The sequence below is a fragment of the Pristiophorus japonicus genome, chromosome 15 (genome assembly GCF_044704955.1).
Source record: "Pristiophorus japonicus isolate sPriJap1 chromosome 15, sPriJap1.hap1, whole genome shotgun sequence".
Lineage (NCBI taxonomy): Eukaryota > Metazoa > Chordata > Chondrichthyes > Pristiophoridae > Pristiophorus > Pristiophorus japonicus.
Genome location: NC_091991.1, coordinates 79,051,541 through 79,067,671, shown reverse-complemented (window position 1 = coordinate 79,067,671; position 16,131 = coordinate 79,051,541). Strand labels below are relative to the sequence as shown.

At 44.0% G+C, this 16,131-nt stretch overlaps 1 protein-coding gene across 2 annotated transcripts in view; it reads right to left on the bottom strand.

The window, feature by feature from the left end:
* The window catches only part of gxylt1b (glucoside xylosyltransferase 1b), a 98,814-nt gene that overhangs the window by 27,471 nt on the left and 55,212 nt on the right, over nucleotides 1-16,131 (bottom strand). For both annotated transcript variants that reach the window (XM_070900640.1, XM_070900641.1), the window contains exons 2-3: nucleotides 6,824-7,019; nucleotides 6,124-6,255 (exon numbers count right to left, since the gene is read on the bottom strand). In XM_070900640.1, the coding sequence (XP_070756741.1) occupies nucleotides 6,124-6,255; nucleotides 6,824-7,019 (328 nt within the window). The remainder of the gene's footprint in view (nucleotides 1-6,123; nucleotides 6,256-6,823; nucleotides 7,020-16,131) is intronic.

Below are 16,131 nucleotides of genomic sequence, written 5' to 3'. Positions count from 1 at the left end.
AAGTTAAATGCGCGGCTCAAAGAGTGGTGTGGGAGGTAGCGGTTTTGCTTCATGGGGCACAGGCACCAGTACTGAGGAAAGAGGGAGCTGTTCCGTTGGACCAGTGTCCTGGCGAATCGAGTAACTAGGGTGGTCGACAGGGTTTTAAACTAATGAAGGTGGGAGGATTCAGGAAAGAGTAAATTTAAAAGCAACAAGAGAAATGTCAAGGATCTAGAGCAGAGCAGAGTTTTGGGTAAAAATAAGCAGAATGGGTCAGGAAGGGATAGAGAGAGTAACAAAGGTACAGGTTGAATCTCCCTTATCCGGAACCCTCGGAACCTGTTCTGGATAAGGGATTTTTCCGGACGAGGGGTGATCGCGTTAAATCGGACGGTTCAGGTACTCAGCAAGGGGATATCGGGGCTGGCTGGCTTGGGGCTGGAAGTGCGGCAGAGAGATCATGGGGGGGCCAGCGATTGCAGGAGTCGGCAGTGAGGAAGAACTTCAATTTGTTCATGTCGGAGCTCTGCGCATGCGCCACCCGGTGGCCGGGAACAGTTCTGGGCGAGGGGTGGTTCCGGATAAGGGAGTTCTGGATAAGGGAGGTTCAACCTGTAATACAGCATTACTGACTAAGGTGACATCAGGGAAAAATAGAAAAAAATCAAAGTTAAAGGTACTATATCTGAATGCGCAAAGCATTCGCAACAAAATAGATGAATTGATAGTGCAGATAGAAATGAATAGATTTGATCTAATATTCCAGGATACTTAACTTTTAGAAGAGATATGCAAAATGGAAAAGGAGGAGGGGTTCATGGAATGTATAGAAGATGGTTTTCATGATCAGTATGTTGAGGAACCAACTTGAGAATAAACTATTTTAGATCAAGTATTGTGCAATGAGAAAGGGTTAATTAATAATCTTGTAGTAAAGGAGCCTTTTACCAGAAGAGCAGTAAGCCTGGGGATTCGAAGAATTTTAGAATTCAACAAAGGAGGACCAAGAAATTGATAATGAAAGGGAAAATAGAATACAGGCTGAGACAGGAGAAATTATAATGGGGTATAAGGAAATGGCAGAGAAATTAAACAAATACTTTGGCCCAGAAATTCTGACTTCCTGGGCCCGTACAAAGTTTCTACGGACCCGGGAAGGCATCGGAAAGCCGGTTTATGTAGTGTTTGTGCGTTTTGGGGTTTTTCTCATTCATAGTAATAGGAGATTCGTAACTCCTATTACTATGAATGAGAAAATACTTACCTGTGATTGGTGTCTAGGCCCACGTGACCCCTGCGAATGTCCCAACGTGCACAGGTTGCGCGTCGCAGGGAGAGGAGGCCTGTGGATCGGGAGTTCCAGCGGGCGCAGCAGCTTCTGGTAACTGCGCATTTCATTTCTATTTTTTCTTGATTTGCCCGTGGGAAGCTCTCCTCAGAATTTCTGCCCCTTTGTGTCTGGATTCCAGACAGCTCCATCAGCTATGAGCAAAATTTCGCACAATTACGGTTTTCGAAGTTCCGGATTCGGTACGTTGCACCTGTATTTTGAAGGCAAACAACCATTTGCTTTTTTAATTGCTTGTTGTACCTGCATGTTAACTTTCAGTGATTCATGTAAAAGGACACTCAAATCCCTCTGAACATCAACACTTCCCAACCTCTCACCAAAGCGGATAACTTCACATTTCGCCACATCATATTCCATTTGCCATGTTTTTGTCCACTCATTTAGCCTATCTATATCCCCTTGAACTCTCTTTCTCCTCCTCACAACTTACATTCCCATCTAGCTTTGTACCATCAGCGAACTTGGATATACAGGTGCAACGTCCTGAATCCGGAACTCCAAAAACCGCAACTGTCTGAAAACTGGACATTTTGCACATCCCAGATGGAAACGTCCGGAACATTTTTGAGGCGGCCAAAATGGCAACATCGGGCAGCAAAGGACAAAGAAACCGGGTAAAAAGCACAGCGCCGAGGGGCCGCGGGAATCGGCAAGCAGCGTGGTCCGAAATCCGGCACCGATTCGGGATTTCAGACAAGAGAAACAATAGTCTGAAATCCAGAATCCTCGACCGAATCCGTGCCAGATTTCGGGTTTTGCCAGATTTCGGACCTGGCTGCTCAAAACCCGGCATGGATTCAGTTGAAGATTCGGGATTTCAGACTATTAATTGTGTCTGAAATCTGAAAAACCGGCACGGACTCAATTCCAAGGATTCCGGGTGTTAATTGCTTGCTGTACCTGCATGTTAAAAGAGCAAATGGTATGTTGGCCTTTATTACAAGAGGATTTGAATATAAGAGTAAAGATGTCTTACTGCAACTTTATAGGGCCCTGGTGAGACCGTACCTGGAATATAGTGCAGTTTTGGTCGCCTTACCTAAGGAAGGATATGCGTGCCATTGAGTGAGTGCAACGAAGGCTCACTAGACTGATTCCTGGGATGGGGGAACTGTCCTATGAGGAGAGATTGAGTAGACAAGGCCTATATTCTCGAGTTTAGAAGAATGAGAGGTAATCTCATTGAAACATGCCAAATTCTTGCAGGGCGTGACAGGGAGGATGTTTCCTCTGGCTGAGGAGTGTAGAACCAGGAGTCACGGTCTCAGAATAAGGGGTCGGCCATTTAGGACTGAGATGAAGAGTAACTACTTCACTCAGAGGGTGGTGAATCTCTGGAATTTTCTTCCCCAGAGGGCTGTGGCGGCTCAGTCGTTGAGTATATTCAAGCCAGAGATCGATATCTTTTTGGATAATAAGGGAATGAAGGGATATGGGGATAGTGCAGGAAAGTTGGGTTGAGGTAGAAGATCAACCATGATCTTATTGAATGGCAAAGTAGGCTCGAGGGGCCAAATGGTCTATTCCTGCCCCGAATTCTTATGTTCTTAAAACACATGAAGACACCACCCACCATGTAAATTGCAGCAGAACAGTTAATCTGCCATCTCAACTCCAGCACTGTGTACAGAATGCTGAGTGAAGACAATGGCCCAGAAATTCTGGCCTTCCCGGATCCGTACGGGGAATTAGTAATGGGGAACATGGCGAGGGCAGAAACTCTAAACTAGTATTTTGCATCAGTTTTTACGTAGAAGACACTAACAATATTGCAACAGTGGATAGTCAAGGGGTTATAGGGGGGGAGGAACTTAACACAATCACAATCACTAAGGAGACGGTGCTCAGTAAGATAATGGGACTAAAGGCAGATAAATCCCCCGGACCTGTTGGCTTGCATCCTAGGGTCTTGAGAAGAGCGGCAGGGATTGTGGATGCATTGGTTGTAATTTACCAAAATTCCCTGGATTTTGGGGACGTCCCAGCAATTTGGAAAACTGAAAATGTAACGCCCCTATTCAAAAAAGGAGGCAGACAAAAAGCGCGAAACTATAGACCAGTTAGCCTAACATCTGTGGTTGGGAAAATGTTGGAGTCCATTATTAAAGAAGCAGTAACAGGACATTTGGAAAAGCAAAATTTGGTCAGGCAAAGTCAGCATGGATTTATGAAGGGGAAGTCATGTTTGACAAATTTGCTGGAATTCTTTGAGGATGTAACAAACAGGGTGGATAAAGGGGAACCAGTGGATGTGGTTTATTTGGACTTCCAGAAGGCATTTGACAAGGTGCCACACAAAAGGTTACTGCACAAGATAAAAGTTCACGGGGTTGGGGGTAATATATTAGCATGGATAGAAGATTGGCTGACAAACAGAAAATGGAGAGTCGGGATAAATGGTTCATTCTCTGGTTGGCAATCAGTAAGGAATGGGGTGCCGCAGGGATCAGTGCTGGGACCCCAACTATTTACAATCTATATTAACCACTTGGAAAAGGGGACTGAGTGTAACGTAGCCAAGTTTGCTGACGATATAAAGACAGGAGGAAAGGTAATGTGTGAGGAGGTCATAAAGCGGCTGCAGGAGGACATAGACAGGCTAAGTGAGTGGGCAAGAATTTGGCAGATGGAGTATAATGTTGGAAAATGTAAGGTCATGTACTTTGGCAGAAGAAATCAAAGAGCAAGTTATTATTTAAATGGAGAAAGATTGCAAAGTGCTGCAGTACAGTGGGATCTGGGGGTACTTGTGCATGAAACACAAAAGGATAGTATGCAGGTACAGCAAATGATCAGGAAGGCCAATGGAATCTTGGCCTTTATTGCAAAGGGGATGGAGTATAAAAGCAGGAAGTCTTGTTACAGCTGTACACGGTATTGGTGAGGCCATACCTGGAATACTATGTGCAGTTTTGCTTTCCATATTTACGAAAGGATATACTTGCTTTGGAGGCAGTTCAGAGAAGGTTTACTAGGTTGATCCTGGGGATGAGGGGGTTGACTTACGAGGAAAGGTTGAGTAGGTTGGGCCTCTACTCATTGGAATTCAGAAGAATGAGAGGTGATCTTATAGAAACGTATAAGATTATGAGGGGGCTTGACAAGGTGGATGCAGTGAGGATGTTTCCACTGGTGGGGTGGGGTGGGGGGGGGGGGGGTGTGAGACTAGAACTAGGATAAGGGGCCGCCCATTTAGAACTGAGATGAGGAGAAATTTCTTCTCTGAGGGTTATGAATCTGTGAAATTTGCTGCCTCAGAGGGCTGTGGAGGCTGGGACATTGAATAAATTTAAGACAGAAACAGATAGTTTCTTAAACGATAAGGGGATAAGGGGTTATGGGGAGCAGGCAGGGAAGTGGAGCTGAGTCCATGATCAGATCAGACATGATCTTATTGAATGGCGGAGCAGGCTTGAGGGGCCTTATGGCCTACTCCTGTTCTTAAGTTATGTTCTACGGACCCGGGAAGGCATCAGAAAAGCCAGTTTTCAGCGCACATGCGCTGAAAACCGGCTTTTCCGATCTGTCAAGCTGGAGTTTGACAGATCATCCGCATCTCGGGAGCGAGGACATTTGCAAGGGCAAGATTGCGGGATTTACCCATATTTTGCCCAGCAAATGTCCTCAAAACTCTTATGCTTGATAAAAGCAGGCGCATAGCCTACTTTTACAGGCGCAAGAGTCTTCAAATCTTAAAAAATAAAATTAAAAATACACTTTATTTTTTTTAAAACCCTGCTCACTGCGTTAAAATTTATTTTAAACCATAATTTAAACTTTTAAAAAACTCTTTTTTTTCTCTGATATTTATTAACTTTAATTTCAATTAATTTTAATTGTGAGGTGTGTTTTTTATTTTTTAATTGGCGTTAGTGTTTATTTTTTTCTCCTCAATTAATAGCAATGAGAACTCGTCGATACGGAGTTCCCGTTGCTATTCATTGCGAATACTTTACTGGATTGGCTGAGCAGTCACACGTGACTGCACTTTCTGCTTGGGAACCTGGAGGACGGGAGCGCGCTTCACAGCGTGGGAAGAGAAGGCCTCCCCAACGGAATCTCACACTCCTCCCGGACCACCAGGTACTTTCGGAAAAATTCTTCGGTTGGAGGCAATTGCCTGCGGGAAGCCTCCGACCAGAATGTCAGGGCCAATGAGTAATTTCCACCAGTGTGATACCAAAGTAACTTCAACTGATTTTCCTCAACTTGGTATTTTGGCTCGGAGTATGGATAGATAAATAACTACTCTCCTGAGGCTGACTACAGCCCATTTTGTGAGAGTATCTCATGAGTTACCTGATTGAACTGCTGTCCATGACGAGGCCTCCCTACCTTTAACACTGTAATTCATGTTTCTGAACTGAAAAACAGCCAGCTGGAAATATGTTTTATATATAATCTATACCCAAACATAGATTTCTGGTGTTCAGGTTATTTGAGTGGGAAGACTAATTAAATGCCAAGCCTAACCGAGTGGCCTAATTGTAAAAGGTTCTACAAGAAATATCAAGATGTCTGCATATTAGCTTGAAAAATGGCAGCATTAGGATATTCCATTATCATTTTTGTTCCACGGTATCAGAAAAAACCCCACATTGAGACAGTAGTAGCTGAACAAAGAAATATGGTAGCCTCATCGGAACAGGCTCAAGGGGCCAAATGGCCTACTCCTGTTTCTATGTTCGTATTCTTAATGACTTTCTTTTGATCATTTCATTAATAGAAAAGTCGTACCAAGTAACATGTTGCAATGGATCTCAATATAAAATATTTAAAATAAATCTTACAGGTAGAAAGAGTCTTTGTGAAGCACAGGGCTTGAAAAGTTTCTTCCACAGTCCTGCAGTCTCGGCTGGAAATGTTATTGGATAGATGGTATGACTGAACTTCTGATGAAACACTTTCTTCCAGGTCTCCAGCTGTGTGTAAAATAGAGCTACATTAATAACAGGACCTTCTACCAAAATTATTTTCCTGCAAAGCGCTACCTTAAAATAAAATAATTAAATGATGCAAGAGGAACATAATGCTTTGGGGCAATATTTCCTGCCAATCCAATGATGTGTTTTGTGATGGGAAGATATCAAGTGGAGTCCAGAGAGGCGAAATTGGCCCCCTCTTTAAGGGCAATTACCTCCTCTAAAAGGTCTTTCCGACCGGTGACAAGTGAATGGGCCAACCTATCCGAAATTGTATCCCAGGTATCTTTTCATTCCAGGGTGGGTAGAAAAAAAAACAAAGGTCGTTATTACAGGGCCACTGTCACCTCACTGCTGTCTAAACAGTGGCAATGGCGGATGTCGGAGAGGAGGTAATCCTCAATAAAAATTATGTTTAACTCAGCATGACGAGAGAAGGAAAAAAGAAATATTTTTAAAAGTTTTGAAATGATCAGAAATTCAATATACCCATGGGACACTTACTAAATGTCTTTATGAATCTGTCTAAACGAGAAATTAAATGTGAATATCGACTATAGAGACGTACCGAGTTATTAAACTTATCATGGAGATCATCCTCTGCAAATATGTGGAAATGAAGTGGTTTCTGACTAAATAAAATTGCAGACTTCAGCATAGTTAGAGTTTCTTCCAGTCTCTCTCCACAAGCTACCACTGCCAGATGCATCATCCCTGGTGAGTTTTCTGATGAGCCTGAAGGGCCCAGTCTTCCGACTTCATGCCTGTGGAATTAATCATACCAAGATTTTGTTGAAAATATATCTGGGACACTGGAGAGTTTAGATCTAATGTGTTCCCCGTCAAAACAATCTTAAACCGATGTATCTTCTAGTCAAAAATGAGTTTTTCCTCAGTGCATTGATGTGGAATGGATTTCCAGGACCAAACACAAAAGGGGATATTTTCACTTTCACTGCTGGAGGTAATCTGGTGAAGTGGATTTCCCGGCCTTTGTACAACCCGGTGATTTTTTATTTTGACTGATTTTAATGGGATGAAATTCAGGTGCATTCTACAACGGGCTGGAGATTACTCTAGGTGCTGAAGGTGAAAATTACCCCCTTAAACTGTTTCAAACAATTTTACACTTTACGAGAGGAAACATATAATTGAGGAATCTAATGGAAGTTTCAATCTACAGTGCTGTCTGGAATCTATACACCTGTAGTCTATATAAATCAGTAGTCCATGCGCTTCACTTTTTTTTTTACACTTCACATCTAAAGCCTGAATGATGAACTAATCTTTCGAATGTCTCAATGTCTTGTACAATCTCTTCTCCAAATTAGACTCTTCCAACGATACATCAAATTTCCCCAGTACTACTGAAATTAATTCTAACTGCACGAACGGACAATTTTCAAGAAAATGGAACATTAAGAAAATAATCAATTTTGGTCAACTCTTCCGCAAACTATATAGTCTCGGCAACATCTCCCGAAATCAAAATGGGTATCTGTGGGGCGAAATGGCACAGTTTTTCTATACTCTTGGACCAAACCTATCCTCTTGGTGTTGGCAGTAAGTATTGTACAAGAAATGGAGTTTGAACAATCTTAACCCAGTGGGGACTGACTCTCGACATATAGTTGACCATTCTTATGTAAGTATTACATTTCCATCACATTCAGAAAGATTAGTGCAAGAAATGAAAAATAATTCACTGTAGTAGAAAGAGATACATTCTTCTTACATTTGATCTCCTGAAGGTGCTGCTTCTTGTTTGGGCACAGTTCTACAGGTAGTGGCTAAACTCCAGACTGTGAAGGGAATCACAGCCCAAGCCTGATCTTGTCCTACCCGAGGTCCAGCCACATGCACTCTCCAAAAGAATTTGCTGGATAAGAAGCCCAGCTGATATGACAAGTTAAGTGAGTGGGCAAACATTTGGCAGGTGGGAGTATAATGTGGGAAAGTGTGAGGTTATCCACTTTGGCAGAAAAAATAAAAAAGCAAATTATTATTTAAATGGAAATTACAAAATGCTGCAGGAGCGAGAGAGAGACCTGGGAGTCCTAGTGCATGAAACACAAAGTTAGTATGCAGGTACAGCAAGTAATCAGGAAGGCAAATGGAATGTGGGCCTTTATTGCAAGGGGATAGTGTATAAAAGCAGAGAAGTCCTGCTACAGCTGTACAGGGTATTGGTGAGGTCCATGTGGTGAAGGTGCTGCTCCCACAGTGCTGTTAGGGAGGGAGGCCACAGCGTGGAGGCCCTGACCTGCGCGAGAACACCAGCGGTAGGTCGGGGCCATAAAAGGAGCAGCGTGGAGGCAGACTACTTCAGGGAGCAGGGAGAGCTCGTGCAGGAGGGTGATGGCAGCAAAGAGTGACATCATCAAGGTTCAGGTCGGTGATTGGAGCAGAGGCAGGTACAGCAGGAGCGGCGAGGTCAGGCGAAGGAGCAGTGAGAGATTGTGGAGGGATGCGATCAGGGCCCAGGAGAGGCGTGAGTTCAGAGCCAGGGGCCGCACGGACCAGCCCACACTGCGATGTGTGTGCGCACTAGGTCCGTGCAGCAGAGCAGGTCTCCAGTCGTCTTGGTTAGCCCTTGCCACTGGACCAAGACCTAGCTCTGTCAAGCCCGTGTGGTGGCTGGTGTGCAACGGCCACCACACGTTAAAAAAATCCACCACAGGCATCTTCCACCCTTCAGGATGTAGTAAGGGACCTGGAATATCAGGTCCTTCATTGAAACACCTGTGAACTCATCCTTTTTTGGCATGGAAGCAAGTCATCCTCGTTTCAAGGGACTGCCTATGAATGAGATGATTGGTGAGGCCACATCGAGAGCCCTGCATACAGTTTTGGTCTCTGTATTTAAGGAGGGATATACTTGCATTGGAGGCAGTACAGAGAAGGTTCACTAGGTTGATTCCTGAGATGAAGGGGTTGACTTATGTAGACAGGTTGGGCCTATACTCATTGGAGTTTAGAAGAATGAGAGGTGATCTTATTGAAACATATAAGATACTGAGGGGGCTCAACAAGGTAGATGCAGAGAGGATGTTTTCCCTCGTAGGGTTATCTAGAACTAGGGAGCATAGTTTCAGAATAAAGGGTTGCCCATTTAAAACTGAGATGAGGAGGAATTTCTTCTCAGAGGGTTGTAAATTTGTGGAATTCTCTAACCCAGAGAGCTGTGGAGGCTGGGTCACTGAATATATTTAAGGTAGAGATAGGTGGATTTTTGAGTGATAAGGGAATGAAGGGTTATGGGGAGGGGGCAGAGAAGTGGAGCCGAGTCCATGATCAGATCAGCCATGACCTTATTGAATGATGGAGCAGGCTCGAGGAGCCAAATGGCCTACTCCTGCTCCTATTTCTTATATTCTGCTCTCTCACCCAGCTACTCTGATGTAAGTAGCAGTACGTCTACTGCCACTCTAATTACTTGTACTGCCACTCCAACTGTGACTATCTCAGGCAGCACGAGCCAGGGATTGAACCTGAGCCCTTCAGAATCTGTATAGCTTAGCTACTCCTCGAGTCACTGAAGGAATAAAACAAGTGTTTCATTCCCTAGCAATGACATCCTCACCTAGGTGAGCACACAAATTCAACTTTTTTAAATATTCGTTCCGGGATGTGGGTGGTTGTTGCCTATCCCTAATTGCCCTCGAGAAGGTAGTGTTGAGCCGTCTTCTTAAACTGCTGCAGTCCGTGTGGTGAAGGTATCCCACAGTGCTGTTAGGGAGTTCCAGGATTTTGACCCAACGACAATGAAGGAACAGCGTTATATTTCCAAGTCAGGATGGTGCATAACTTGGAAGAGAACTTGCAAGTGATGATGCTCCCATGCATCTGCTGCCCTTGTCCTTCTAGGTGGTAGAGGTTACGGGTTTGGGAGTTATTGCAGTGCATCCTATAGATGGTACACTCTGCAGCCATGGTGTGCGGTGGTGGAGGGAGTGAATGTTTAAGGCGGTGGATGGGGTGCCAATCAAGCGGGCTGCTTTGTCCTGGTGATGTCAAACTTCTTGAGTGTTGTTGGAGCTGCACTCATCCAGGCAAGTGGAGAGTATTCCATCGCACTCCTGACTTGTGCCTTGTAGATGGTGGAAAGGCTTTGGGGAATCAGGAGGTGAGACACTTGCCTCAGGATACCCAGCCACTGACCCGTTCTTGCTGCCACAGTGTTTACATGGCTGGTCCAGTTAAGTTTCTGGTCAATGTTGACCCCCCAGGATGTAGATGGTGGGGGATTCAGCGATGGTAATACTGTTGAATATCACATGCCCTCACACCACCAAAAAAAGTAAATAAAAATGGTTCTCGTGCCATATCTGTACCACTGACCCCTGACGAGGTCAACAATCCAGTATCAGTTTCAAACGGAGACTTGTGTCCTTCTTCACCCACATCCATTTTCACAGCTGAGCTGCGAATCTGCAATAGTCCCTGATGTGTTGCAACTAAGTGGCTCAGTGCAATAGCAAAATCTCCTTTAAACCCTAACTCTGCCAATCATGAAATAAATGTTGGTGGTCTGAACAAATTCCTCACAGAAGAATCTACAGAATAAATTGACACTAATCTGGTAATAAGGCCAGCTGGTATTGAAGATTCACACTTGAGAGGTAGAGATACTCTTCTGCAGTTGCGTGCAGTTGCAGGAACTTTTTACTCTGCACCTGGTCAACACTGTACTCAAGCCCGAAGTGCCATGTGGTGTGCTCAGTACTGTTGTGTAAGCAATCCAAGAAATGAAATGCATAATCTACTCAGTTCATACTCCTTTATAATTATGATGTTCACTGGATATTACCAAAACAAAATTCAAACAGTCCTCTAGCTTATGTTATATTTCGGGATGTTTGACCATGGATTTAGGAGGGATTTCAGATTCATTTAGAAACTGATAGTAAATTAAACTCTGTAGACAAGGGATTAAATGCACAGCACCCACACGCTTTTGGGAATGTGGATTAGATCCAGGTGAATCAACTGGAGAAATTAGGTTTCCCACATATATCAGCTGAAGACAACGGAGGTTTAGTACAACATTCCAGTAAACATTCACACATCTTCACTCAAGAGGCCAGTACTCATTTTAATTGGTAGCTCAACTAGACAATCTCCAAGCACAGAAAACTAGGGGAGGGTTAGAGGTCAAGTCATTGGCTTCCTGTTGAACTGAGACAAAACCTGTCTGCGGGAATCTGGAGTGGATGTCAGAGAAGTTAACACCTTCAAGCATAGCACGAACTAGTTTCAGAGAATTGCTAATTCGAAAAGTGAATTTAGCCCACGAACAGGGCTAGTGTGGCATGCTTCATTTTCTTTGACCTAAGGAGCACGATGGAATGAATTAAAATTCAGCGTAAACCTTAATTTGTTTACATATTTCATGTAAAATATAAAGAAAATATGTTAGAAACATAGAAAATAGGTGCAGGAGCAGTCCATTCGGCCCTTCGAGCCTGCACCACCATTCAATATGATCATGGCTGATCATGCAACTTTCGTACCCCACTCCTGCTTTCTCTCCATACCCCCTAATTCCATTAGCCGTAAGGGCCACCTCTATTTCCCTTTTGAATATATCCAACAAACTGGACTCAACAACTTTCTGTGGTAGAGAATTCCATAGGTTCACAATTCTCTGCGTGAAAAAAGTTCTCCTCATCTCGGTCCTATATGGCTTACCCCTTATCCTTAGACTGTGACCCCGGTACTGGACTTCCGCAACATTAGGAACATTCTTCCTGCATCCAACCTGTCCAATCCCGTCAGAATTTTATATGCTTCGATGAGATCCCCTCTCATTCTTCTAAATTCCAGTGAATATAAGCCTAGTCGATCCAGTCTTTCTTCATATGTCAGCCCTACCATCCCGGGAAGTAGTCTGGTGAACCTTTGCTGCACTCCCTCCATAGCAAGAATGTCCTTCCTCAGATTAGGAGACCAAAACGGCACACAATACTCAAGGTGTGGTCTCACCAAGGCCCTGTACAACTGCAGCAAGACCTGTTTGCTCCTATACTCAAATCCTCTCGCTATGAAGGCCAACATGCCATTTGCTTTCTTAACCGCCTGCTGTACCTGCATGCCCACTTTCAATGACTGATGTATCATGACACCCAGGTCTCATTGCACCTCCCCTTTTACTAATCTGTCACCATTCAGATAATCGCCTTCCTGTTTTTGCCACCAAAGTGGATAACCTCACACTTATTCACATTATACTGCATCTGCCATGCATTTGCCCATTCACCTAACCTGTCCAAGTCACCCTGCAGTCTCTTAGCATCCTCCTCACAGCTCACACTGCCACCCAACTTAGTGTCATCTGCAAATTGGAGATATTACATTCAATTCCTTCGTCTAAATCATTAATGTATATTGTAAATAGCTGGGGTCCCAGCACTGAACCTTGCGGTACCCCACTAGTCACTGCCTGCCATTCTGAAAAGGACCCGTTTATTCCTAATCTTTGCTTCCTGTCTGCCAACCACGTCAATACTTTACCCCCAATACTATGTACTTTAATTATGCACACTAATCTCTTGTGTGGGATCTTCTCAAAGGCCTTTTGAAAGTCCAAATACACCACATCCACTGGTTCTCCCTTATCCACTCTACTAGTTACATCTTCAAAAAAATTCCAAAAGATTTGACAAGCATGATTTCCCTTTCATAAATCCATGCTGACTTGGACCGATCCTGTCACTGCTTTCCAAATGTGCTGCTATTTCATCTTCAATAATTTATTCCAGCATTTTCCCCACTACCGATGTCAGGCTAACCAGTCTATAATTCCCTGTTTTCTCTCTCCCTCCTTTTTTAAAAAGTGGGGTTACATTAGCTACTCTCCAATCCATAGGAACTGATCCAGAGTCCATGGAATGTTGGAAAATGATCACCAATGCATCTACTATTTTTAGGGGCACTTCCTTAAGTATTCTGGGATGCAGACTATCAGGCCCTGGGGATTTATCGGCCTTCAATCCCATCAATTTCCCCAATACCATTTCCTGACTAATAAGGATTTCCCTCAGTTCCTCCTTCTCGCTAAATCCTCGGTCCCCGAGTATTTTCGGGAGGTTATTTGTGTCTTCCTTAGTGAAGACAGAACCAAAGTATTTGTTCAATTGGTCTGCCATTTCCTTGTTCCCCATTATGAATTCACTTGATTCTGACTGCAAGGGACCTACATTCGTCTTCACTAATCTTTTTCTCTTCACATATCTATAAGCTTAGAATCATAGAAAGTTACAGCATGGAAGGAGGCCATTTCGGCCCATCATGTCCGTGCCGGTCGACAAAGAGCTACCCAGCCTAATCCTACTTTCCAGCTCTCGGTCTGTAGCCCTGTAGGTTATGGCACTTCAAGTGCACATCCAAATACTTTTTAAAATGTGGTGAGGGTTTCTGCCTCTACCACCCTTTCAGGCAGTGAGTTCTAGACCCCTACCGCCCTCTGGGTGAAGAAATTTCCCCTCATATCCCCTCTAAATCTCCTACCAATTACTTTAAGTATATGCCCACTGGTTGTTGACCCCTCTGCTCAAGGAAATAGGTCCTTCCTATCCACTCTATCCAGGCCCCTCAATTTTATACACCTCAATAAGATCTCCCCTCAGCCTCCTCTGTTCCAAAGACTGTTGAGTGAAGACAGAATCTGGCTTGGTTTTGATGCTTCCCGGAGGTCCACTGTGCATTCTCACTCTGGATAAGGGGTCGGTCATTTAGGACAGAGATGAGGAGACATTTCTTCACTCAGAGGCTTGTGAGTCTTTGGAATTCTGTACTCCAGAGGGCTGTGGATGTCCAGTCGTTGAGTATATTCAAGGCTGAGATCGATAGATTTTTGGACTCTAAGGGAACCAAGGGATATGGAGATCGGGCAGGAAAGTGGAGTTGAGGTCGAAGATCAGCCATGATCTTATTGAATGGCGGAGCAGGCTCGAGGGGCCATATGGCCTACTCCTGCTCCTAATTCTTATGTTCTTATGAATCAAACAGTCCAGTTTTGTAAAAATCCATTCTTGGATCCCTGCATTTAAAAATTCCGCCCCAGAGTCACGAATATTTTTTCCCAAGGTGACATTCCCTCGGTGCTGTTGTGATGTTGCACCTAATCAAACAACCTACTGATGCTCTCTGTCTGGGCTCACGCATAAAAGACAGACTGACATTTATATAGCGCCTTTCACAACCTCAGGATGTCCCAAAGCACTTTACAGCCAATGAAGTACTTTTCAAGTGTAGTCGCTGTTGCAATGTAGGAAACATGGCAGCAAATTTGCGCACAGCAAGCTCCCACAAACAGTCATGTGATAATGACCCAGATAATCTGTTTTTGTTAAGTTGATTGAGGGATAAATATTAGCCAGGACACCAGGGATAATTCCCCTGCTCTTCTTCGAAATAGTGCCACAGGATCTTTTACATCCAACTGACAGAGAAGACAGGGCCTCGGTTTAACGTCTCATCCGAAAGACGGCACCTCCAACAGTGCAGCGCTGCACAGGGAGAGTCAGCTTAGATTTTTGTGCTCAAGTCCCTGGTGTGGGACTTGAACCCACGACCTTCTGACTCAGAGGCGAAAGTGCTACCCACTGAGACACAGCTGACACTGTATCCTGTTATTGAACTATTTATGGAACTCCAAGAATTGCCTCTTCCTCAAAAATATACCGAAATGTCTTTGCACTCCCTGTGCTTCCTGTGTGTGTGCAGAGCTGTTATTTCCTCTGTCATTTAGGAATTCTCGTAGCTGTGCGAACATTAATCTAAACGAGATTCTTTTCCGTGAGGAACCATACCCTGCCCATTCCTTCTTAGAACACAAACAGCTATCCGCCATCAACTAAATGCACTGGCCTGTTGCTAAGCAACTGGTGTCAGCCCTGTGCGTGCTGCATACGTTACTCACTTTTGCAGTCAGTTTTTATGTTCCCTGCAAGCTTACTCTCATACTCTATTTTCCCGCTCCTAATTAAACCCTTAGTCTTCCTCTGCTGAATTCTAAATTTCTCCCAGTCCTCATGTTTGCTACTTTTTCTGGCCAATTTATATGCCTCTTCCTTGGATTTAACACTTTCCCTAATTTCCTTTGTTAGCCATGTTTGAGTCACCTTCCCCGATTTATTTTTATGCCAGACAGGGATGTACAATTGTTGTAGTTCATCCATGTGATCTTTAAATGTCTGCCATTGACTATCCACCGTCAACCTTTTAAGTATCATTCGCCAGTCTATCCTAGCCAATTCACGTCTCATACCATCGAAGTTACCTTTCTTTAAGTTCAGGACCTTAGTCTCTGAATTATTGTGTCACTCTCCATCTTATTGAAGAATTCTACCATATTATGGTCACTCTTCCCCATGGGGCCTTGCACGACAAGATTGCTAATTAATCCTCTCTCATTACACAAGACCCAGTCTAGGATGGCCTGGGTTCTAGTTGGTTCCTCGACACATTAGTCTAGAAAACCATTCCTTATGCACTCCAGGAAATCCTCCTCCTACCAGTTTGGTTAACCCCATCTATATGTAGATTAAAGTCACCTATGATAATTGCTGTACCTTTATTGCAAGCATTCCTAATTTCCTGTTTGATGGCATCCCCAGCCTCACTGGTACTGTTTGGTGGTCTGTACACAACTCACACTAACGTTTTCTGCCCTTTGGTGTTTCGCAGCTCTACCCATATTGATTCTATTGTGTTCCAAACACAAATGAGGCTGCACACATGGAGGTTAAAGTAACAATGACCTCAGTCTTTAATAAGACACTCCAGAATGAGGAACAGGCCTTAGGGGCCGGCTTATATACAGTGCTCCCAAGGGATGCTGGGATCCCTTGGGACTTCAGGGGATGAGCACCC